Source organism: Ostrinia furnacalis, unplaced genomic scaffold (genome assembly GCF_004193835.3).
Source record: "Ostrinia furnacalis isolate ACB-3 unplaced genomic scaffold, ASM419383v2 OfSCF2703, whole genome shotgun sequence".
Lineage (NCBI taxonomy): Eukaryota > Metazoa > Arthropoda > Insecta > Lepidoptera > Crambidae > Ostrinia > Ostrinia furnacalis.
The window spans coordinates 257,146-282,964 of NW_021132942.1; the positions used below are offsets into that span (position 1 = coordinate 257,146).

The 25,819-nt window shown below is 41.2% G+C and overlaps 2 protein-coding genes across 2 annotated transcripts in view; both read left to right on the plus strand.

The window, feature by feature from the left end:
* LOC114356252 (tyrosine-protein phosphatase 99A) overlaps window positions 1-12,677 on the plus strand; it is a 41,974-nt gene extending 29,297 nt beyond the window's left edge. Inside the window, exons 11-17 of the mRNA XM_028309338.1 lie at window positions 599-771; window positions 6,847-7,010; window positions 7,904-8,053; window positions 10,259-10,422; window positions 11,103-11,720; window positions 11,972-12,083; window positions 12,627-12,677. Of these exons, the coding sequence (XP_028165139.1) occupies window positions 599-771; window positions 6,847-7,010; window positions 7,904-8,053; window positions 10,259-10,422; window positions 11,103-11,720; window positions 11,972-12,083; window positions 12,627-12,677 (1,432 nt within the window). The remainder of the gene's footprint in view (window positions 1-598; window positions 772-6,846; window positions 7,011-7,903; window positions 8,054-10,258; window positions 10,423-11,102; window positions 11,721-11,971; window positions 12,084-12,626) is intronic.
* Window positions 12,678-15,152: 2,475 nt separating this feature from the next.
* Window positions 15,153-17,878, plus strand: LOC114356260 (phosphatidylinositol transfer protein beta isoform-like). The gene is made up of 3 exons (XM_028309347.1): window positions 15,153-15,203; window positions 16,153-16,211; window positions 16,753-17,878. The coding sequence occupies exons 1-3, from the start codon at window positions 15,153-15,155 to the stop codon at window positions 16,889-16,891; spliced, it is 249 nt and encodes an 82-aa protein (XP_028165148.1). The 3' UTR covers window positions 16,892-17,878.
* Window positions 17,879-25,819: the final 7,941 nt, after the last annotated feature.

Consider the following 25,819-nt stretch of genomic DNA (forward strand, 5'->3'; position numbering starts at 1 on the left):
CACTTCATCGACGGCATGCTGCCCGCGCTGCACGCGCCCGCGCTGCGCCGCATCCGACGCCGCCTGGAGCGCCTGCGCCGCCCGCAGAGGTGAGAGGGAGTTGGGACTTTATAGTGAAGGGATAAGGTTCTTATTGCAGCAGGAGAGCGAGCAAGAAGAGTACATTGTATGCGCCTGCGTTGTGCTTCATCTGACGCCGCCTGGAGCGCCTGCGCCGCCCGCAGAGGTGAGCGAGAGTTAGGACTTTAAGTCAAGGGTATAAGGCTGCTATTGCAACATTAGAGCGAGCATCTTACAACTGCAGCGCTGCACGCACCTGTGCTACACATGCTTTAACAGGAAGAGTGAGTTCAAAATCCGGACACCCAAGACAAAAGAATATGGCTCGGTGACACAACTTGGAACGAAGCAATAGATAAGTTTTTCTTTATTAGCGCCGCTACTACATATTTGGTCACCTCGATGCGGGCAGCGCAAGACCGATCGTTGTGGAAATCCTTGGGCCACCATGTCCAGTAGTGGACATCATTTCACTGAAACGGACGAACGAATACCTATTATTTGATTCATACATCAATTCAATTTCCTCCATCCCCAGGCAACCCTCAACAAAGCCAGTGAAGCCTCCGCCCAACCTAGCGGAAGGCATCGAGTCGGCGTTCCTAAACATCGAGTTCTCGGGCATAGTGGAGTCTGATGAGCAGAACGAGGATTCTGACAGCGATCATAGCGATGAAGATTGCGAACTGGACGACGTTTATGTCGATATCGGTGAGTGTGGACGATGTGTATATCATTTATCGTATATCGTTGTACAAACCCTGGCATAGAGGCGCATCAATTGCATTTGATAGTGCAACACTGAGTACAGTCGTACCTGTGTTAAATTAATAGGCTAACTTTATGTATCAGGATTCAGGATTACGGGGTAATTTGATATTTTCATAAATTAACGAAAAAAATATTATTATTGGTAACCTGATTTAAATAAATTAAATGAAACCATCAATCGAGCTAGTACAATTTATTTTATTATTCATCAATAATCAAATTCAGAACTTGAATATTCAACTGCAATGTCTGCTCATGAACGCTTCAAACTCGGTACTTCTTTCCCAATCCCATAAAATTCAACACTTAGAAAGTGACAAAAAATTTTAAAATAGGTAGTTGAAACAAACCACAGCTAATTTTCATAGTGGACTGTACTATACGATAAACATGTCAGTCAATTTGACAACCTTTGTCGGAAACATTATTCAATGAAAATATTGTCCAAACCCTTAGTATTTCTCTTCGACAAATACTTTAACACATTGTGAACCACTTTTCTTTCACGACTATAAAAATATTTTAGCAATTTAATTCATAAAGCCAATTGCGCACATTTAAAATAAAGTTTGTTTACACTTTGACAGCAATAGACTGACATGCAAGGTGACATGTCAATGAAGTTTTCAGTTACTGTTGCCATTAAAAGAAATTAGTACCATTAGTTTTCCGCAACATGGCGAGGGTTTTTATGTTCCTGGTCAGGCTATACTTTATTATTTACTCTAACGTTAGATTACATCTCTCAAACGTTTTTATCCTAAAGAGTCGATTTTTGCATATAAGTCTAGTTTGGCAGTAGGTATTTTTAGCAAACTACTGTGCTATTTATTTACGCTAATATTTGTAAAATCGTTCAAGGAGCAGGAATACCCTAAACAAAAATTTAGGAGGCGAATATGTTTTTAAAGAAGACCGGTCATCTGTGACCCAGGCCCGACAGAAACGAGACATATCTCAGTTTTTTGTCATGTCTTAATTAGTTAAATTATATATTTTTATATACGAAATCTATGTTTAACGTCAAAATATTGCCCTTTGTTTACACAAAAACTAATACAAAATGCCTTTTTGTATGGGGCGTGACCGTTCTTCTTTGTTCTCTTCAATCTCATCTGATGCTTGTTCAGAGCACTGATTTAGTGAATTTTGAAGTTATGGAAANCCTAACTGTGCCAATTTTCCTCCCAGTGGTGAACTGTTCCCCGCTCCGCTCGTGCGCCTCTGGTGGCACTACCAACGGCAGCGCGTGCTCGGCGGCGCGGCCCCCGCGCATGGCCGGCGCGCAGCTCCCCGCCGTGCCCGCCGCCCGCTTCCCCGCGCGCGTCGCCGCGCTGCACGCTGACGGGGACATTGGATTCAGGTGGGCAGACATTAATAACACACGCTCCTGTACACAATACACTTAAGGCAGCGCTTGCGAGGCACTTTGAGGACTTCCCTTGCTGACGGAGACATCTGCTTCAGGTAGGTGGATATAAATAAGCGCTTAATAAGCGTGCTCCCCCTCCCCCTTCAAAGCAGCGACGCGCCCCTTAGAGCAACTAGCTTCAGGTAGACAGACATTAATAAGCGTGCCCCCCCCCCCATGCCGGATTCAGGAGTACATACTTACATAGCAAAGACGTGCCCATTAGAACAGCCGCGGTTCCAGCAGCGACGTCCACCTACAAATTAGCACCGACGACCTCATAAAGGTGGCATGAAGGCGCTGGATGCAGGCCGCAACCGGCCATTGCGGAAATCATTGGGAGAGGCCTATGTTCAGCAGTGGACGTCCTATGGCTGAAATGATGATGACTCACAAAGCAGCGACGCGCAGTGTAACTAGGCGACACGCAATAGCGACACGCGATAGCTACACACGACAGCGACACGCAACAGCGACAGCTCGGCGACTTAGATTGCCTCTTTCCAAGCGACAAAAGCTCGGTCCGATAGCTGCCTTAGGTTAGGCAGCGTCTCCATGTTGCTCGACCCGAGGCTGCCTTTAGTGGATACGCGGCTATACACGCACGTATCAACAAAGAACAGCATCACGTGACTGTAAGCCCGAAGGCTCCCTATGTTGCCCCGTGGCACCGCCAACGGCAGCGCGTGCTCGGCGGCGCGGCCCCCGCGCATGGCCGGCGCGCAGCTCCCCGCCGTGCCCGCCGCCCGCTTCCCCGCGCGCGTCGCCGCGCTGCACGCTGATGGGGACATTGGATTCAGGTGGGCGGACATTAATACACAATACACTCTCGTACACTCAAGGCAGTGCTTGCGAGGCCACGTGACTCAGGTACATACGAAGCAGCGACGCGCCCGTTAGAGCAGCCGCGGGTCAAGGCTGCTGACATTCGCTTTAGGTACACTGGCTCCTGTACACAATACACTCTCGTACACTCAAGGCAGCGCTTGCGAGGCCCTCTGAGGACTTCCCTTGCTGACGGAGACATTGGCTTCAGGTAGGTAGACATTAATAACTGTGCCCCCCCCCCACAAAGTAACGACGCGCCCATTAGAGCAGCCGCTGGTCGAGGCTGCTGACATTGGCATAAGGTAGGCAGACATTAATAACCGTGCCCCCCCCATGCCCGCTGCGGCCTTCCCCGTGCCCGCTGCAGACTTATCCACGCACCTCGTCAGCATGTCACGCGTGACATGCTGACGGAGTCATTAGCTTCAGGCATACATAAAGCAGCGACGCGCCGATTAAGCTGGATCTCCATTAAAACAGCCTTGGGTCAAATGGAGACGCTGCCGCAACAGTTTGACTACATTTTGCATGCTTTTGTTGATACGCGGCTTTACACGCACGTATCAACAATGATACATAGGCATGTTTCGTGATTATAAGCCTGACGGTTTCAGGTACTTTTTTATGTAACTTACTTTTATTTGAGCATCAAATCAAATCCATATTATTTGTTCACAGCAAGGAGTACGAGATCGTGGTGGCGAGATCGGCTGCCCTGGGGCACACGAGCCACCACAGCCACCGTCCCGAGAACAGACTGAAAAATAGATATTTGAATATTACTGCTTGTGAGTATTCATTTAGTTAGCGAATTTAGAATTATCCATTTCATATTTTAAAGAAAGAAACATTTGGGAGTATAAACATATTTATTTGTATTAGTGGGTGCAGAGGTGTGGGATCTCATATGTATACAGGGTGGAATTTTGTAATGCCACCTGGAGGGAAAGTACTCTTAATACTGTTGATAGAAAATTTTACTCAAAGAAAACATTTTTTTATTTTTGAAAACTGCAGTCATAGTTTTTCGAAAAAAATTCTAAAATTCACTTCCATACCAAACAATGTTCTGTACATAATTAAAATAATTTAAGATTTCATGGTTTTCCTTTCATTTGATTTATCAAGTTTGTTAGAGAGATTTCATCCTTATACTTAACCCTAACGATCGATGTAATAAAAATGCAGGATGTAATTTTTAACAGATTTTAGTTGGTTCGATTCCCGGGTGTGGCAAGCAATTTTTTGGAAATCTTTGAATGCAGTTCTATTTCTTTTAAAAAATAAAGGAATGTTTTCTTTGACAAAAAATTCTATCTACAATATTAAGAGTACTTTCCCTCCAGGTGGCATTACAAAATTCCACCCTGTATATTAAAAAAAATGTTTATAATCCATAGCATGTTACGCCAACTAAAATGCATGATGAAGTATGCATGACTTATGCATACCTTTTTTCCGTCAAGAAATCCATGAAGCTTGTGCTTTATGTGGGACTTTGCCCGCAAGGAGAGCGGGGCCTACCCACTAAAACCGGACTATGTCCTCTGAGAGCTCAATGAGACGGAGCCGTGAGTTATTGTCTAAACTAAACTATGTCATTCGCCCGCGGTTCGTGAATAAATCACGTTAGTATAATGCCTCTCTCCTTACAGATGACCACTCCCGCGTTTGCGTCTCGGCTGGCGGTCGCTGCGGCGCCGCCGGTTGCGTGGGCGCCGGTCGCGGCGCCGCCTGCGACTACGTCAACGCCAACTTCATTGATGGCATGCTGCCCGCGCTGAACGCGCCGGCGCTGCGACGCATCCGGCGCCGTTTGGAGCGCCTGCGCCGCCCGCAAAGGTGAGTGGGATTTAGAACTTTATAGTGAAGGAATAAGAACGTCATTGCAACAGGAACACGTTGCCGAGAGCGCCTGCGCCGCCTGCAGAGGTGAGCGGGAGTTGTGACCTTATGGCGAGGGAATAGGATTGTCATTGCAACAGGAGAGCGAGCAGCATTAGTACAATGAACGCGCCTGCGCCGCCCGCAGAGATGAGTGGGAGTTGCGACCTTATGGCGAGGGATTAGGGCTCAGTGTGAGTCACTTCATCGACGGCATGCTGCCCGCGCTGCACGCGCCCGCGCTGCGACGCATCCGACGCCGTTTGGAGCGCCTGCGACGCCCGCAGAGGTGAGTTGGGGCCTTATGGCGAAGGAATAAGGCTCAAGATGTCATGGCAACAGAAGAGAGAGCATCTTAAAACTACAGCGCTGCATACACCCGTGCTACACGCCTATAGAGCGCCTGCGCCGCCTGCAGAGGTGAGCGGGAGTTGGGACTTTATAGCGAGGGAATAGGGCTGCTATTGCAGTATTAGAGCGAGCATCTTACAACTGCAGCGCTGCACGCGCTTGCGCTGTGCCGCCCGCAGAGATGAGCGAGGAGTCCCAACCTTATGGCCAGGGCATAAGGCTGTCATTGCAGCAGGAAAGCAAGGAGTATAAGTACACTGTATGCGCCCGCGCTGCGCCGCATTCGGCGCCGCCTGGAGCGCCTGCGCCGCCCGCTGAAGTGAGCGGGATTTAGAACTTTATAGTGAAGGAATAAGGACGTCATTGCAGCCAGAGAGTAAGCATTAAGAATACACTGTCCGTGTCCGTGCCTACACTGCGCCGCATCCGCCTGCGCCGCATCTGCCAGCGTCATCCGCAGAGGTGAGCGGGAGTTGCGACCTTATGGCGAGGGAACAAGGGTGTCATTGCAGCAGGAAGCGAGCAGCATGAGTACAGCAAACGTGTCTGCGCCACACAGAGGTGAGTGGGAGTTGCGACCCTATAGCGGGGGAACAAGGCTCAGTGTGAGTCAACGCCAACTTCATCGACGGCATGCTGCCCGCGCTGCACGCGCCGGCTCCTGCGCCGCCCGCAGAGGTGAGCGTGAGTTGCGCCCTTATGGCGAGGGGATAAGGCTCAATATGTCAAAATGCCGAATTTATTCTGAGATTAATATTTTCTCTTGTTTGGTCGAATCCACCCGAAGTTTCTTCCTTATTAGCGCCGATATTTTAGGTGATTTTCGCCAGCCTAGTTCACGTTCAAATCTTTTACTGTTTTTTTCATTTATTTATTCAATTATTCTCCATCTCCAGGCAACCCTCAACAAAGCCAGTGAAGCCTCCGCCCAACCTAGCGGAAGGCATCGAGTCGGCGTTCCTAAACATCGAGTTCTCGGGCATCGTGGAGTCTGACGAGCAGAATGAGGACTCGGACAGCGATCATAGTGATGACGATTGCGAACTGGACGACGTTTATGTCGATATCGGTGAGTTTGGAAGATGTGTATATACACATAAATGTAACGTAAATGATATCATTTATCGTATATCGTTGTACAAAAACGATCTTCGTTTGTAACCTTACTACTTTATTATTTATTCTAACGTTAGATTACATTTCTCAAACGAGTCCTAAAGAGTCGATTTTTTCATATAAGTCTAGTTTGGCAGTAGGTATTTTTTAGCAAACTACTGTGCTATTTATTTACGCTAGTATTTGTAAAATCGTTCAAGGAGCAGGAATGCCCTAAACAAAAATTTTGAAGCGGAATATATTTTTAATTTTGTTCTCTTCAATCTCATTTGATGCTTGTTCATAGCACTGATTTAGTGAATTTTGAAGATATGGAAATTGCCATTCGCATCCTAAATCGCACAAATATTCACTATCCGCGAATTCATGCTCAAATCATATTGTCCCGCTTTTCAATTTATTAGTTTGAATGTTTTCCCCCACAGATGGCGTCCCAACCCGAGTGAAACTAGAATGGCTGGTGTGGCGGCGCCGCTACATCGCGACCCAAGGCCCTACACCAGCTACACTCGATGCCTTCTGGCGCATGATCTGGCAACACCGTGTGCACACCATCGTCATGATCACCAACCTGGTGGAGCGAGGCAGGGTAAATATTTGTGTAGACTGACTTATCCAATCGCAAGACGGAAGGGTTCGTTCAAATTAGACGTTTTCAGTAGGACGACGGTCGTGCGTTTGCAAGACCGCACAGTGCACACTAACTATTGGTAATGAGGGCTATCGTTTTAGCGCTCACCAGTTGGCGTCACTGTAGAGTAAAGTCCTGTCACTTGCTAGTCGCGAAGACAGTGGCGCCAACTTGTGAGCGCTAAAGTGGTAGGAGGACTATCGCATTTGCACTCATCAAGATGGCGCCACTGTAGAGTAAGGTCCTGTCAATCGCCAGGGGTGCCAACTGTTAAGTATATAAACGATAGCCCTCATTGACAATTTTATTCCGACGCAGTTGTCATACAATTTACCGTGTGCGGTTCTGCAAACGTACGACAAACGTTCGGCTCAAAAGGTCTAATTTGAAAGACCTTTAAGGTCACCCAAAGACTGAATTGTGACGCGGACACTTTGTGACGTCAGAGTTTGTGTGACTCAAGACTTCATCAAGTAAAAATTACATGGTATTTATAGAAGGTTGGGCTCCTGTAGTGGAGACTGAACGACCTGATGATGATGATGTATAGATATAACCTTAACTGTTTGTTGCAGCGCAATTGCGACATGTTCTGGGGAATGTAGGCCAAATCCTTCATTTGTCTCTGGTATATTAGAGGGTTGTGCTCCTATAGTGGAGACTAAACGACACGCATTCGATGTCGACTGCGTAAAAAAGTGTCATTAAATGTATGACGGATTGTACGGCGCCCCTAGCGGAAACTAATATTTTTTTATTATTTTAACGCGCTCGCTAGTAACGACGATTGATGTAAACTTGCACTAAGCCCCCTGATGACGATGATTTATGACCGTGATTGTTTATTCCAGCGTAAATGCGACATGTACTGGCCGGGCAGCGGGCGCGGCAGTTCAGCTGAGTACGGCGGCGTGCGCGTGACGTTGTTACACGAAGACGTGCGCGCAGCTTATACCGTGCGTCACATGCGCGTGCGCCTCGCCGCGCCTGAGGCGGACCAGGTATGAAATGAGGAGTGGAGGATATTGTAAATAAAAATAAACTGTCAAAGAATTCTAATATTTGTCAAAGAAGGCATCGCTATGACATGGGATTAAGGAAAACGTCAATATTGTCTATCAGACAGGCGTTTACAGAGGATTCAATGCTACTGCACGGCCCGCAACGTACTAGATGCGTATTCGCAGTGCCGGATTAGCCACGTAGCAAGAGTAGCAAATGCTACGGGCCCCGCGAATTTGGGGGCCCCGCGCTCCAAAGCCTGTCTGACCGAAATTATTTATTTATTTATTATTTAAAAAAAGATTAATTTAGATAGGAGCGTAAAATATCTTGCATTAGGCTATGCTTTACTTTCACTTGAAAATCTAAAACTCGATTTCATCACGTTAAATCATAAAAATAAGTAGGTAGGTATTTTACGAACTTTTTAACGTGAATGTTCTCTAATAGGCCAGTAGAATTAAACACAAAAATGAATTAAATCTGAAACAATTCCTACTAAAGATTTTATTTTTTATTTATTTATTCACAACAACAACACTTCACTGTCATCACAGGACATCCCACTGCGACAGCGAAGACAACACATCAACATACACAACGTCAAATACAAAACTAGTAATCAGTGCTTTAATGGCTTTATTAGTTGCCCATAAACTTTATGGCATAAAGACTCTCCTAGGTTTTCGACTTCGACGGAGTTGTGCTTAAGTGGTGGGGGCCCCCGAAAGGGGCGCTTTTTCGGTTTTCCGGTTATACCGCGTAAAGGACTTACCCTATCGAAAAGTGGTCTTCCTGACGGTTGAAGGGCATTTAATCCTGCATTAAATAAGACCAAATATATGTATATGTTTTGAACAAACCGTTCTCGTGCAAATGTTCGGCAAAGTAGAAAAAGTAAACTTAAAGCTTAGTTACAACAGGATATTGCAAAATTCACACGGGAACGGGAGTTAGCAGGAAAAAACATTTGTATGAAAAAATCTAAACCGCGTAAGATAGATGAAGGGGGTAAAACGGGATCCACGCGTACGAAGTCGCGGGCGGCCGCTAGTTATAAAATATAGATTCATTTTATGAGTGAATATAGCTAACCTTTTTAATCGATTATCATACCGATCTATGATCATGTTTCGAGATTATTGAAAGCTAGTGACGGTAGATTAAGCTGAGCAAGGTGTTTTAGAGTCTCAAGTAAAAAAGCGGATAATTAAAAAATGAGGTTTACTATTATTTAACAAAAAACGTATGACAAAAGATCATTTTAACTACAAACAACGTTTGAAAAACTAAACATTTTAAAAAACTTTTAATAAATAATTCTTTAGAATCGTGTTTTCCAAACTTAGAAATTGCCTTGCGCATTTACATGTCTCTCATGATCACTAACTGCAGTGGCGAACGTTCTTTTTCAACATTAAAACGTATTAAAAATGAATTAAGGAACACGATGGGACAAGAACGTCTGAATCATCTTACTTTGTTGAATATAGAGCATGATTTGCTTAAAGAAGTTGATATCGAAAGTGTTATCTCTAAATTTTCCCACATTAAACCAAGAAAAGTTCATTTGTAACAGTTTTGTTTCATTTAATACCCTAAACTTGAGAACCTAAAGCAAACCAAGGGCCCCTTGATAGAAATTTGCTACAGGCCCCGCGCTGGCTTAATCCGGCACTGCGTATTCGTCGTTATACGCTTGGTGTACGCCTGCTTGCAGCTTACATACAAAACAATGTAATGTTTAGTAAGCTACGTGCCGTGGACAGTAGCACTTAAAACAAAACATCGAAGTCGTCACCTTGCCAGCCTATTGGTAGGTGATGACGTCATAGGTTTAGCCTATCCGGATTCCGAATCGTTTTCAACAACATGGCTCCAAATCGGATACTCAATGCATTTAAATGTAAATAGGCGTTGTAAATGTCTTCGGCTTTGGGAAAAATTACTAATCTGTTGTCCTAGATGAGCAACTGTACGTGATATGAAGCGATGGGACGTAATGCGAAAAATACTTGACGTTTATTACATGTCATGACACGCGACTACGTAGGCCACTATTATATTCACCGACTGCTTGATATTTTCGATTCGCGTTGCCGCGTTTGTCGTTTACCAAGACAACGGATCGTAAAGAGATGTCTTTTTGGTTGGTTTAGATTTACCCTTATACATTTTTTACTTACCATCATATTTTTCTGCAGGCTAGCGACACTGGTAGTGGGTCAAGCGACGGCGGCTGGCGCTCCATAGCGCAATACCACTACACGGTGTGGCCGGACCACGGCACGCCGCGGCACCCTCTAGCTGTCTTACCTTTCGTCAGGGCCGCCGCCGCCGACCCCGGCACCGTCCTGGTTCATTGCAGGTAAATAATAATTAAGCCATGGACACAATGAACGGTCCTGCTGTGCTGCCCGTATCCAGGGTCTTCCCGCGACCTTTACCAGATCGACGGTCCACCTAGTACAGCTCGAGCTGCTGCCAGCTGGCATTGGTAACAGCTGGGGCGGTTGGTATCAACTGCTCAAGACACAAGCGCGCGCGACGTGGAATGAAGAGCGCAGGCGGACTGCGCGAGAGCAGTCGACAGTTAGTGCTAGTTCATTGCAGGGAAATAATGAATCAAGTGTTAGGTGATAAGCAAGCGTCTCAGGTACCGGTGGGAAGACGAAGTCACTAAGGACCCGCGCGATTTCCTCGTCGATAACTGAGCGGACAACTCGAGCAATTAGTCAGTGATCAACATACCGCTCTTGTCATAGTCATAGCCAACTATAGATAACTGCTGAAAAATGTAAATAAAAGATTGCCTCTCGAGTCTGATATGCCAAAAGATATTTCATAGCTTAGAGCCCTCAGTGAAAAATAAAGAAGGCTATACTCGATAACTCTATGAAAATAACAGTTGAAATCGTAGGAGAATACAAGCACATTGACTCGCCAAAAGTTATTTTACTCTTGATGACGGAAGAGCGATGCCCGATCTAAAATAGGATGTTCTTACTTCAATATAAATAATAATATGTTTTTTTTTTCAATTTGCAGCGCGGGCGTCGGCCGCACAGGCACGTACATAGTCCTAGACGCTCAGCTGAACCAGTTAAAGCTAACTGGCACCCTATCCCCTCTTGGCTTCCTCTGCCGTGCGCGAACGCAACGGAACCACCTCGTGCAAACCGAGGAACAATACGTCTTCGTCCACGACGCTTTACTAGAACACGTGCGTTCAGGAAACACAGAAGTCGAGTTCCCCAAAGCGAGGGAATATCTAGTCAAACTCTTAGAGCCCATATCCGAGGAGGAACTGGCCGTTTTGGACCTCAATTCTAACAAGAAACAGAGCATGAACGATCTGACGAACGGTGTTGAGAACGGCGATACGTCAAGCATCAAGTCTAATCAAGCGGAGTGTAGCGAGCAGGATGTCATTGAGAATGGGAGTCAGGTGTCGAGCAGGATAGACCTGGATGAGGATCAGAGCAAGTCGGAGGGGTCTATGGGGGATGTAACGGAGGAGGGGGAGACGGAGACGAAAGAGGTTCTCGTGAATGGGGAGGAAACGGAGGGAGTGTACGATTTGGCGCCGCGGTCCACGGATACTTATAGTAAGAAGATGATGGCGTATAATAACATGAATGAAGAGGAGAAAGAGGAAATTAGGAGGTGAGTGGTTTGAACAGAATATTAACACGTAACGTTGCAAAATTTTCCTTATGTAATAAGGAAATTGTTATGTAATGTTTCTATTCTTTATGTATTTTTGAAGTTAAAATGATTTTTTACTTATTGCAGTAATCTTTAGAGTTTACTTATAATACACAAGGTTATAAGATGAAGAAGATTTCAAACAATTTTATCATTTCTATTGGCTACCACCAGATGTGTTATTACATTATTAAAATCGTTCTTTGCAGGGTGAATCGCGCCGAAAACTACGCACTTCTAGAGCGAATGCGCTCGCTCGCAAACAGACATCACACGTATCAGGGCCCGCCGCCCGTCAACTTGCTGGAGAAACAATTCCTGGTACGTTATATCACAGATAATATAATACTAGTACAGATGCATCATCCCATACTCGAAATGTGGCCGACCTAAGTCTTGAAACTGCTCGGGCCCGCTTGGTTTCCTAGNAAAGAAATCGAAAAGATCCCTATTCCTTTAATATTATTGAACCCCTAACTGTCAGTGCTTGGATTCGCCGCCATGAAAAAAAAGCACAGCTTGCTGATCGACCACAGCCGTTTATAATTTCCAAAGCACAAAGTTCACGAATGGTGAACAGGTATGCAACGGACCCATTTACACACACAAGAGTATTTGCGGAAGAATTTGAATGCTCCTTAAAAATGTGAGAAGGGCCCTGCATCGAGCTTGCGAGGAAAATAATACTAAGTGAAGAAAATAAGGCGGCGAGAGTCCGATTCGCGTGAGAATACAGGGATTTTGATTTCTCGCATGCCATATTTGACGACGAAAAAAGTTTTAAATCAAACCAAATAGGACGTCGGCATTTATTCATATATTGTTGAGGTTATGTTTTAAAACTCTTCACTAAAACACCTCTAGATGGCGCAACCGACGGAGCAGCGGCGAGCAACAAACTCCGAGTTGGCGTGATTGTCCCCTACCATCTGGCGACTATAATAATTGTATTAAATGTTAACGGTCTTATTCATAATAAAATGCTAATATAGGTTTAAAACCTACATTAGCTAAAACGTTTGATAGGCTTAAAACACTCTTATAAACCTCTGATAAANTAAATAAATAAATATTCTGAATGGCAAAAGCTAGACGCAATGGCGCAAGGTGTGATTGTAACCAGATTATCCCCAAATGTGATGCTACAAGTACAAAACTGCGAAACAGCTCATCAGATATGGAACAAGCTAATAACCTTATTATAACTTAAGCTAATAAAAATAAAGATGAAAGAATGCCTCCTGGGAAGTGGCTACTTGCGAGAGTTTAAGAAAAAGTTACGGTATCCTAGTTTATTAATCTATGATTTTAAGACATCCACTTCCGCTCTCTGACGTTTCTGTTCTGTACTCGGGTTGGACTTGGATGGAATAAAGTGTGTCAAGGACAATAAACATTCCGTTATTCACAAGTGATGGCGAAAGTATTCGGTATTTTCGGTGACGGGCTGCCGGCCATTAATCTTGCAGGTGAAACAACAAGAAGGACTTCAGGAGATTTCTTTCTTTCTTTCTAACGATGGCAACACGGCTAGACGATTTTTTTTGACGGAGTAGATAAAATCTTATTCGACGGTTTTCAGTCATTTTAGAAACACTTTCCTGTGTGTATGCTTGATACGCAGAAATTTAAAGAATTCGCAGTGCAAACAGAAAAGTGCATGGTAATGAAGAATATTGAAGAAAGGGTAGTATTTAAACGAGTGACTGTAAATTTATGTTGTAAGTGTCAAAAATAATTAATGTGGGCTAAAGAATTACTAAATGAGCGACTGAGTGCGAGTGACGAAAAATCAAAAGAAAAGCAACTTACAAAAAAAAATGAGTTCCTTAAAATACAAAATGAGAAGCTTCATAATATTTGAGCGACCTAATATTTAATTTTGATAGAGTGTCAACGTTAGGTCCTGCATTTTTTTCAATATTTGGCAAATGCTTTTTTTATACTGAGCGGTATTTTTAACTTTAATGAAGTGTTTCGAATGCAAAAACTATTTTGAAAAATACTATTATGAGCAGCGTATTATGAGCCCACATATAAATAAAGAATTATCTTATGAAATAAAATATATTTGACGGAACACTATTCTAGTAGCGAAAAAATAAAATATCATTAAAATTTAAGGGTAGGTAATCAAATGAAACAATGTATTACATTACGAAAAATGAAATAAATTTGTATTTTCTTTTAAATCGAATCAACAAAAAAACAACAAAATAAAATAAGTCGCTTCTGTCAACCCAAAAAAAAGTAATCTTATTAACAAGGTTCATTGATTGGTACCTATGAGGATTGAGGAGCTCTACCTACTCATCGTCACTGTATGTTAAGTGCTGGCTTGGACTTAGCGGGCCGACCTCGTTTTATTTTTTGTCCAATAGGTATCAGTTTTGCTTCCAGTGGCGGTGTTGTTAGTTTGAGCCGAATTATAAAACAAAACGTGTTTGCATACATATTTTGTTAAAAATTCGGGACAGTCGCCCCGCCCCCATTCGAATTCGCGCGCTGTAACAATCTGTAGTAGAACAAAGCGTATCAAAATAAAAAACATGAGACCTCAAATATAATATCAGTAACCAATAATCATTAATAAAGCAGATCACAAAACTTTGCTTAGAATTAACTTTTNTTTAATTCTACTGGCCTATAATGTTTAATTATAATCGATATAAATGTATTTAGACTAACATCTATACATACCACATTTCTACCCTTCAAGCGGCCAGATTTTTATTTTTTTTCTATAGGTATACATTTATTTTATGAGTTTACGTAGGTAGCCGAGATTATACTTTTTTTAATCGATTTTAATATAATATCGATTATCAATATTTCGAGAAAACAGGCGAACTATTTAAAATTTATTAATTCAGTCACGATCCAATCTACTATAGTTGGTTGATTTGTCTATACTTATAATAAATCTGTAGAGAGGTCAATTCTGTACATGAAATATATTTTCAAAATAACTATCAGGGGGTGATTAGTGATCGATACTGATGCCAAAAATGCAATCAGTAAAATTTTTGTCTGTTTGTCTGTCTGTCTGTCTGTCTGTCTGTCTGTCTGTCTCTCTGTCTGTCTGTCTGTCTGTCGGTCTGTCTGTATGTTCCTTATAGAAACAAAAACTGCTCGACGGATTTTAACGAAACTTAGTACAATTATTCTTCATACTCCTGGGCAGGTTATAGGATAAACTTAGGAATTCCCACGGGAACGGTTTTAGCGGGAAAATCCTTTTGTGTGAAAAATCTAAACCGCTTAAGTTAGACGCTTGAAATTTGGCATACAGGTATCTTAGTAAACTTTGAGCTTAGTTACAATAGGATATTGCAAAATTCCCACGAGAACGGGAGTTAACGGGAAAAAACATTTGTATGAAAAANCGTCATGACCTGCTACAAGCTCGTCACGGCCGAGTTCAAGTGGTTCGGACTCCAGGTAAGAACAATAACTCCTTCTGCTGCTTTATTCTGGGTTGTAACAACTGAACTCACTAGTTTAAGTCTGCGAAGATCGGCTGCAACTAGAAAAAAAGGTCGAAGGTAAGTTAGGGGCCATCCATAAAGTACGTCACACGAATTTCATGATTTTTTGACCCCCCCTCCGTCCTTGTCACAGGTGGTCACATTTCTAAGACCTAGTGTGACGTCACATGTTTTGCAATTTCACATCGAAAAATTATTAAATTAACAGCAGTTCCGAAATTAGTTTTATTTCCATTTAAATTAAGTAGGTACTTTTTTTTATGAAATCAACATTATATCAAATATTTGAAACAATTGAAATGTGATGTCACGAAACTTAGGACCCCTCCCACCCCTTGTCACACCATGTCACACTTTGTCAACCCCCTCCCCCCCTCTTTACGTGTGACGTACTTTATGGATGACCCCTTAGTCATAACTTGCTACAAGTTAGTGTTGATTGTAAGACTGATAGCTCTGCTCTCAACCCTGGTACCAAACTTAATATGTAATTCAAGTCCGCTTAAAAAATCAAGTTGCTCATGACCAGACCAAAAGCTGAAAAGCAAAGGAAAACTGTACAACAATCTGGACTTAATTGCATCTTATAAATAGATGCTATTTTGCAACCATTGGTCGCATTGTACCATTTCCGTATGAACTATGTGTTCCCGAATTGTGGCCGTACCCCAGTACGATGTTAATTGTCACTTTGTCAATCAAGTATTGCAAATGAACAAACACATCAAGAAAACAATGAAAAAAAAATTTCGATACAGTGAGGAGTACAATTTGCATGGAAATATGCTATTTCTCAGTGTCTCAGGTTAGTGTCATTGCTGAGTTACAAAGTTCACAAATAGTTGTAACTGTAACTACACGGTGTTTATGAATGTACAAAATCTTTTTCTCTTTGTTCACAGAGTAAAGTAGAAAATGTCATCCAAAAATCAGAACGGCGGTTGTTCACCATTTTCCACAGGTAAAAAAACACATTTACATTTTATGCATAGCAAAGTCCATAAAAACATATTTTTCAAAGTATATCAACTCATATTAATTAACGTAACATGCCCGAAAATGATTTTCAACGATAAGATGACGAGTCTACTGAGTCAACATGTTTATAATATAATTTCCACATTGCGAGCTTCGTACGCGCGTCATTTTGATTGGAAGGTCCAACATCATTTTATTTCCCTTCAATACTACTTCTATATGCATAATACAGTACAATCCAGTATAACATTCTCCTTATCCATAGTTCTACCTCCCTATACAAACCAGATAATTTTCTTTAGTTAGGGGAGTTTGATCCGAGCAATCCGAGCCACATTATTATAGTGTGCGTGCACACTCATGGATAATTTAGCGTGTACCGATAACACTCAAACATTAGCGGAAGAATGGTGGGGCGCGCCTTCGTGGATGAAACGATCTATAGTCTCGTACGCAGACCCTCTAATTTACAAATTGCCCTACAAAATCTGTCATATTTATAATGCTCTCGTATTTTTTCCCAGGCAAGTGTTCTGCTCTATGGACGACTGGTACGGCATGACGATGGCCGACATCCGAGCCATCGAGGACCGCACGAAGGAGGAGCTGGAACGACTGCGGCGCGAGGGTGAAGTGCGTGGGATGCGCGCCGAAAACGAGTAAACACCCCGCTCTCCCCTCGGGACGAATGTGTGAACGGTACGAGCCCTGCAGAACGTTGTTTGATTGTTACACTTTTATTCTTAGGCCCAGAATTAGGCCCGGTGAAACGCAACTGCAACGAAACTGCAACTTTCTGATGAATGAAACTGAAAGTTTCAAACTGGTCGCGTCGTGTGTGGTCTCTCAACGGACGCTATCGCAGAAACTTAGTTGCAACTCAAAAGTAACTAGCAGTTGCAGTTTCGTTGCAGTTGCGTTTCACCGTCTGTTCGGAGCCTTAAGGTCTTTAAGAGCGGTACGGAACGTGGATCTCTTCACTGTCGCTAAGATCCTGAGGGCTTAGTGTGAGTTTATATCAAACGTCGTCACTAGCGAGCGTATTAAAAAAATATATGAAGATTTTAGTTCTTGAACGTTTCCGCTAGGGGCGCTGTACGATCCGTCATACATTTAATGTCACTATTTACGCAGTCGACATCGGATGCGTTTGACGTAAACTCCACACTACGCCCCCTTAGCTAGAATACGGATATCACGTCGCTTACAGCGTAAACGATAGATTAAAGAAAAGGTATACCTTTTTCAGTGATAGAAAAGATTTGGACGCGTATTCAGAATTGGTACTGTTTGTCATATTATTTTGAAATAATGGCCAAAGTTTTGCATCGAGTTGTGAGGTTTTCTGAAGTGTAATTTGATGAGCCATATAAATTTAAAAAATCTACTAATTTGGCAAGTGGATAAAAGTTTAACTACTGATGTTTGTTATTATTATTTTTCTGAGAATCTACAGTCAAGAGATCGATACGAAGTTTCAGCTCGGGAGAAGGGCCTTTTTGCAATGAGAAAAAAGTATACGTTCACATTTTTGTCCTGTACCCAATGAGTTGTGCGCATACGTCGCATAGGTTGAGTCATGGGCGTAACTAGAAATTTAGTTGAATTCTGTCTTCCTTAAAATAAATAACGTGAGCAAGATTATTAATATTATATAGAAAAATATGACCTATGTCTGGGATATATTGGTTGGTGAAATTTTGCTTCAATTGTCGTCATATTATGTCTCATTTATAGACAAAGNAGCACCGGGACACTCCGGGATGAAGATGGATCGGCTTCACTTCCCCTGCAGGGGGTTCAGGTCACTAGCAATTTGGGCTTTGAATGCGGAGATGCGTTTGCTGCGTATGCGTTGTGCGTTATGATGCGATTTGCGGGAGATAAAAGTGCGGTTTTTTCACTCGCGAAACTGCGAATATGTGCGTTGCGTTTAAGTTCTTACGGTGAAGTGTGTCAAAGCTTGACGTTCAGAAACGCCAAGAATGACCACAGAGATGTGGAAACCAAACAGTTTTCTACCTGCAGACAAAACTATTTGGGAATTAAAAATAAACTAAAGTTGAGCGTACATCTGCGTAACCACCTGTAATAATAGTAGTGCTGGCTTTATTTAATCGGCATTATAAATCGACAATAGCAACGATTGTACAGCAATAATAAAACTTAACAAAAAATGCTTCTTGCGATTAGTTCAAGGAATTTTCCTTTCAAGTGTTTGTCGATGAAGTAATGGTGCGTATTCACCGAGAGCATTTATGTGTAACGAACATTCCCTTGTAGCATAAAAAATACTGCAATGCCAGACTTATCAATCAATAAAATAGTTATTATCACGTTTCAAGTTCATACAATCTATATTCGGCTCGTGTTGGCGTTTGTTCGCGAACCAATGCTCTTAGTGAATGTGAACCTTAATTATTATTAGAAGTGGCGCGCCCCACTCGCAACTCTCACGCTCATACAATGCCCGAGCCTCTGTCGCCTATCGATTCCACGAGGCGACACTACGAAAGTAAATATTATCTTGTATCCTAGGTAATGAAATAACATTGTGCTATTTAATTGATAGTTTTGATATCGTAGACGTTCGTTCGAATTTCATTATTTATCTTCGTAGTAGATTGACAAGACTGCAGGCAGTCTATTGCTCATAGTTTCGTGTTACTTGTTAATTGGTTAATGTGTCTAAATTTGATATAGCTCGTCTATGTTGTAATGTAAAAACTTTGATTTATATAATGATATTTCGTACCAAAGCGATAGCTTAGTTGAATGGGCAAGTCATCTAGCGAGGACGAGGTGAGGGCATCGTTTACCATTAGCAAAATATGTCATTCAGATGTGTGGTATAGATACTATTTAAATAAATAACTAATAAGTCGATGTAGTCAGTGGTTTACAGGTAGTGTTGTCGTTACCTAAATAAAAGTAATTCGAAACATTTTGACAACTACTCATTATCAACGAGAATCAGTGAAAATATCAATGGCGTCTCCATGGCCAGATTGAAGCTTCACTGTTTGATATTACTTCGTTCTGTTAGGTAAATATCCTGTGTAGTGCAGGGGTTTTTTGGCTGTTGTGTATTTATATTATAAATAAACACTTACTATAAGTATTTTGCGCAATAGTAACTTAGTTCTGGCACGGTGTTACAAGGAATAAAAATTAACGGTGCAATATATTTTTAACATGGCAACCCGCGAAATGTGAAATGGTAGTTGGGGTTATCGTCCCGGGTGTTGCAAGGTGAATGTTCTACTAACGTATGGCGGTGGGATGGTGGTTTATGTCATTAACACGGTTATATTTATTCCTATTATTATGGAGCTTAGGTTCAAATTGCAACACCCTCGAAAGTGATTGCATGTATATTCTATTAATAAGTTTTGTTGTTTAACAAATCAGTATTTTAATATGTGTGACATTCCAGATTCTATACCGATGATAAAGTTTTTAGTCTGATTTGCTACTTGATCTAATTTTCTATTAATTTTATAGCTCTCTGTGTGGTACCCGATATGTTATGCAGCTGTGCATACAAAATCAAGTTATATTTTACATATGATCAGTACAATGTATGTTATCAAATTAGTTTTATGTGAGTTTTCACTTTCTCAACAATGAAGTCAGTTGTGTTTATCGATGTTCCTTCATTTCAACCGTTGTACAACTCTGACCGAGCGTGTTTTGTATAATGCTTCCGTTGGCTTGTACGGAACCCCGGTGGATGCCGGAGCCAACGGAACCCCGATCCTTCGGTGGGTGCCGTTGTCCGCTTGGGTTTCGAACAAGTAGGTATCTATTATTTTGCTTAATTATGCACTTATTTTGTTTTTAAGTTTTTTTACTTATGTTGTAATAAGTTTTACATCAAATACAGCGTGATATATATATTTCATCATAGTCTTTTATTAGTAGACGTTAGAAAGTTGTCGCATCCCGCTTTTAGCAACGCCTAGAGCTTCTGTTTTTTTTAATGTTGATTTTTTATAATACAAGTATCAAGAAGAAAATCTTGACAGCTAAAAAGTACTTAATTATTTTGAAACGATTATAATTAAAGCACAATAAATAGATTTCAATAATCTTATTTTTCGTGCAAATAATATTTTCTGAGCTATTAGAAGTACTCGATCAGACCAAAATAACTGCAAATCTCGAGACAATATTGGTTTTCGTTTTTGTTTTCAACAAGTTTTATATTTTATTGACTGTATAATAAAGTGCCGTTTGCTTTTTTTAATGTTGTAGCTTATTTGTGGTAGTTACCAAATAAAATTAAGTACACTTGAAGATATTTTTTATTTTTACTATTCCTTCAAAGGCAGTTTTCAGGTTTAGTGTATTTAATTTTTATTTTCGCTTTATCTTGCAACATGGAATTTGTCCACCAATATAATATATAATTAAATTTAATAATCCAGTATTCTATATAGATAGTTTTGTGTCGGTAGCACATTATGAGTAATGGAGAAGTTCCGCAACTATACATAATAATAGTTAAATAGATTGCTAAAATTGTCAATTTTAAAAATGTTTAGCTAATTAAAAGTTTTGAAAGTTTCCGCATTGAAATGTAAGTATAATATTGTAATAACATTTGTTGTAAAATGTACTATGAATATTTTGAGGCCAACAGAAATAAAATTAATTTAATCTGTTATGTTTTGTTTGGTTTGTAGTTAGAAAGCAAACACATAAACCTGAGAAGATTAAAAAAAACACGATAGATATCAAGGATGTCTTTTATTGCAGTAAAAAGAACTGTTCACTTTAGAAATGAATAACGGAAGCTACATCTTAATTGGATGTAATATAAACAGTTAAAAATTATTTACAATATGTTCATAATAACATTGCACACGCTTACGCACGATCCGAGATAACAAAATATCACAGNGGAGAAAACATCCTTTTCTTCGTCGGGTCGTTCACGGGTTAACAGCGTTTTGTATTGCTCCGTACAGTTTTCTAAATAATCACAGTAAAATCAAACCTTTTACGGTCGGACTTACCGCTACACTGAAGTTAAGTGCACGGGCTTCCCGTCATTGCCAAAATCAAGCATAATATCGTTTAATATCAGTGACTTTTAGAAGAAATAGTGTGTGCAGTTTAAATATTATGCAACGGCCTACATGTCGATCACTACGCAAGCCCAAGGTCGCCCGGTGAGCGGTCACTAACCGGGCCCCCGGTGCTCGATCCCTCTCCAACATCGGACAACGCTGCGTCGCCCCGTCTCTGTCGCACGCTGACTAGCCGCCACTGCGTCTGTTGCTTACCTGCGCGTGAGTCATTTGAATAATCCGTACAATCTGTTGAGGCGATAAGAACTTTTACTCATTCATTATGAATTGCTCCGCTTGTAAATCAGTTGCAGTTACATCTAACTCGCTTCATTGCGTAGCCTGCAAAGGCTGCTTTCATTTTCAATGTCTCAATATGAGCCAAAAATACTTTAATACACACAATAAGGAACTGCGGCGAGTATGGCGCTGTGACTCATGCGCAAATATTACTAGACGTAACAGAACCGATGATACACCTGTCGCTTCGCCGTATAGACTGCAGGACTCGCGCGTTGTAACGCAATACGCTGCCGATATGTCCTGCGACGAGGACCTCGGCGACACTTCTTGCTTGTCCAGTGGCTCCGCCGGGGCCTCGCTGATTAAACATACTGATGCCTCGATCACAATGAAGCAGTTCAGCGACCTCATTGATGCAAAACTAGACAGTATCAGAATCACCCTATCCATGGAGATACAAGACAAAATCAAGTCAGAGCTTGAAAGAGCTGCAAATAACTTAAGACAGGAATTTGGTGAAACCACAGATTTCCTGCATGCTGAACAGAGAGACTTTAAAAAATCTATCACAGATGTCGGCAAAAGAATTGTTGAGCTTGAACAGCAAAACTGTAGCCTGCAGGCAGAGTTAAACAGCTTGAGTATGCGTCTTAAGATTGCTGAAAAGACATCTCGAAGCTGCAATGTGGAGGTCCAGTGTGTCCCGGAGAGGCGAAGTGAGAACCTTACCGATATTTTTAAGGACCTCTGCAAGGAAGTCGGTCTAAAAATCAATGACATGGATATCAGATCTTGTAGGAGGGTGGCAAAGCTGAATCCCACATCAAAACGACCTAGAAATATCCTTGTAACACTTCCGTCCGAACGATATCGCGACCAGGTCATTTCCTCTGTCAAGCGTTACAATTTAAAAAACACAAAATCACCGCTGAACTCTGGACATGTCGGCGTTCCAGGAGGGGAAAATTGCCCAATTTACGTTGGTGAACATCTCTCTAAGGAGACCAAAGAGCTGCATGCTGCGGCACGTATGGCGGCCAAGGACAAAAACTATAAGTATGTTTGGGTGAAATACGGACGTGTTTATCTAAGAAAGGACGACAGCTCACCGTCTGTGCACCTTAAAGACAAAACTTCTCTTGAAAAGCTAGCGCTGTAGTGTTATGCTTATTACTGTGATTTTAATTTATTATTTTGTTATTGTAATTTATTAATTAATTTGCTCAACATGCTATTGAATTATTATTAATTTAATTTTATGCGTATATTTTACCAAAATGTAAACAGAATTCGATCTAAATTAAATCAACTTTATTTTAATTTATTATTTTGTTATTGTAATTTATTAATTAATTTGCTCAACATGCTATTGAATTATTATTATTTTATTTTATGCGTATATTTTACCAAAATGTAAACAGAATTCGATCTAAATTAAATCAACTTTATATTAATGTTCTGAATGATAATTACGATATAATTTGTTTATGTGAGACAAACTTAGACGGTTCTTTTTCTGATGGGGAGTTTGTGGATGACAGGTACATAGTTTTTCGTAGGGATAGGGAAACTAGTTGCTCGCTGAAGCGCTCTGGAGGAGGCGTTCTAATGGCCATTAAGAGGAGTATCCTGGCGTCTAGACGTCGTGAGTGGGAGAGCGACATAGAGGATCTCTGGATTACTGTCAAGGGCACTAAATCATCTGAACACTATTCCCTCAATATTTGCCTAGCATATTTGCCTCCCGACCTTGGTTTATTAAATGCTACAGGTTTCTTTGACAAGTGCTGCAGAACTCTCTTAGATCATATTAATGATAGCTCAAAGACGATCATTCTCGGTGACTTCAATTTGCCTCACTTGTCGTGGTCACGTGATATTACAGCCCCTTCGCGACTTGTACCCAGCGCTGCGTACGACGCTAAATCAGCTCTTCTTATCAACTTATTGGACCTTGGCGGACTGTACCAATATAACTTTGTTCACAATCATAATAACAGAATTTTGGACCTGTGCATGACTGACTTGTGCGCTTTGGAACTGTCTGAATGCTCTCCTCTTTCCACCCCTGACCGTCATCACCCTGCTGTGGAGATCAGTACTGAATTATTTTCCTCTTTAAAAAATTTACCATGTAGCAACATTAAAATCCGTAATTTTCGCAAATCGAACACAATCGCGTGCACAGAACAACTCAATAGTGTCAACTGGGCTAATATATTGAATAGTGCTGACGTTAATGTGGATGTTGATAACTTCTACAAAAACTTAAATGATATAATTGACAATAACACCCCACTGAAACGAATCGGTTCTGCCAGATATCCAAGCTGGTTCTCCAAACCTNAAAAACAAAAATCACTAAAATCATTATTCCTAATTAACTGAATGCGTTCACGAAGCACTTAATACGCTTATTACGTGTAGTTTTAATAGCTCTATGAAGTATTACAACAATTCTGAATTAAATGTTATTAGTTAACGAGTGAGAATATTTTTGCATAATTTTGAAGTAAAAAAATAGGTAACTTTGAATTTTTATACCGCGAAAACTACTTGGAATTTTCAAACGGGAGTTTTACTATCATGTTTGTATAACTGAGCTCTATACGTTTCATCAAATCAATGAGAATGTCCGTTTATACAGTCCCATAACACACTGTGCATTGTTTCAAAAACTACACAAACACAATACACACTTATTCTATCAGATACGTACACACCTAAAACTACACACCCCACCACAATATTCCCCAGCACTACTAATCTCACATGTAAATCTGGTTTTCAGTTACGTACTTACCAATGTATTTTCTTATTCTGCTCGATCAAAATCAAAAATATACAAACTCTATCAATATTGCTAGCAAAAACTTTTAATCTTTACATTTCTAATGGATAACTGTTTAACATACATAAATGGCATAGACAGCACAGACATAGCAGAGTCATTTAAATGTCCTATTAATGATTTCTCATCTGTTATGACAATGCAGGCATCTGATCTCACATTACTCTCCCAAAATATACGTAGTGTCTATACGAACTTGTATGACTTGCAGTTAAACTTGTGCAACTTTAGTGTGCAACCAGATATTATCATTAAGTGAATGCAGAATAGACTTAAGCAAAAATATACCTCAAATTGAAAACTATATGTCGTTTCACACAACTAAACATATGAATATGGCTGATGGCGTCGTTGCCTATATTAAAGATGTGCACAAATGTACTGTAAAAGAATTATACTTGACGCATGCATCTGGTCTACAAATAAGTATTAATGATATAATTATAATAGGTTTATATCGCTCCCCATCTATTAAAAATACTGATGACTTTACGGATTCCTTAAACCAACACTTAAATACTATTGGTAAATATTAGGAAAAGAAACGAGCTCACAAGAAGTTTAAAAAGAAGGAAAAGAAACAAGCTCACAAGAAGTTTAAAAAGACATCCAATCCGAGGGCTTATGATGAGTTTAGGCTCCTAAGGCAGAGGTCTAAGAGGCTGATTAAAGTCTGTTACATGTCTTTTGTACAAAATGTTGAAAAGTCTCTTGCTGACTCCACAAAATTATTTTTTTCATTTGTTAAAAGCAAAAGAGGTAATCCATCTATGCCTGATGAAATGCATTTTAATAACGTGACCGCCCGCGGTGGCGTGGAGGTGGCAGAGCTTTTCTCCCAATACTTTTCGTCTGTGCTGCAGCCTAGCAACGATATTGATTCTTGGTGCCCTGACGGTCACATGGTTTCCTACTCTCTCCCAAGTGCTCCTGTCTCGGTGGAGGATGTACATAGAAAACTTCTGGGTCTCGATGTCAATAAGGGAGCGGGCCCGGACGGCATTCCCTCATGCTTTATAAGGTCATGCGCCAGTGCTCTCTCTGAGCCGCTTCACATATTGTATACTAAATCGCTTAATTCCGGCATTTTCCCTGATAAATGGAAAACGGCCCACATCGTTCCCATTCACAAGTCTGGTGACCTGAGTGACTGCGCTAACTATAGACCGATTAGCATCCTCTCATGTTTTGCAAAAATTTTCGNTTGTTTTTGGTTGCGATCGGGGATGGTCGACAACATGACCGCGCGGCCCTACGGAACGGATTTTCGGCTGTTATCTCATCGACATGCTTTCAGAAAACAAATGGGTAAATTGGCATCCAAAGGATCAAAAAACGAAGGTGTCAAATGTAATAAAAATAAATAAAGTCTCCAAAGTAAGTGTAACTGATAGACTAGATAAATTAAGTGCAGCCCGATTG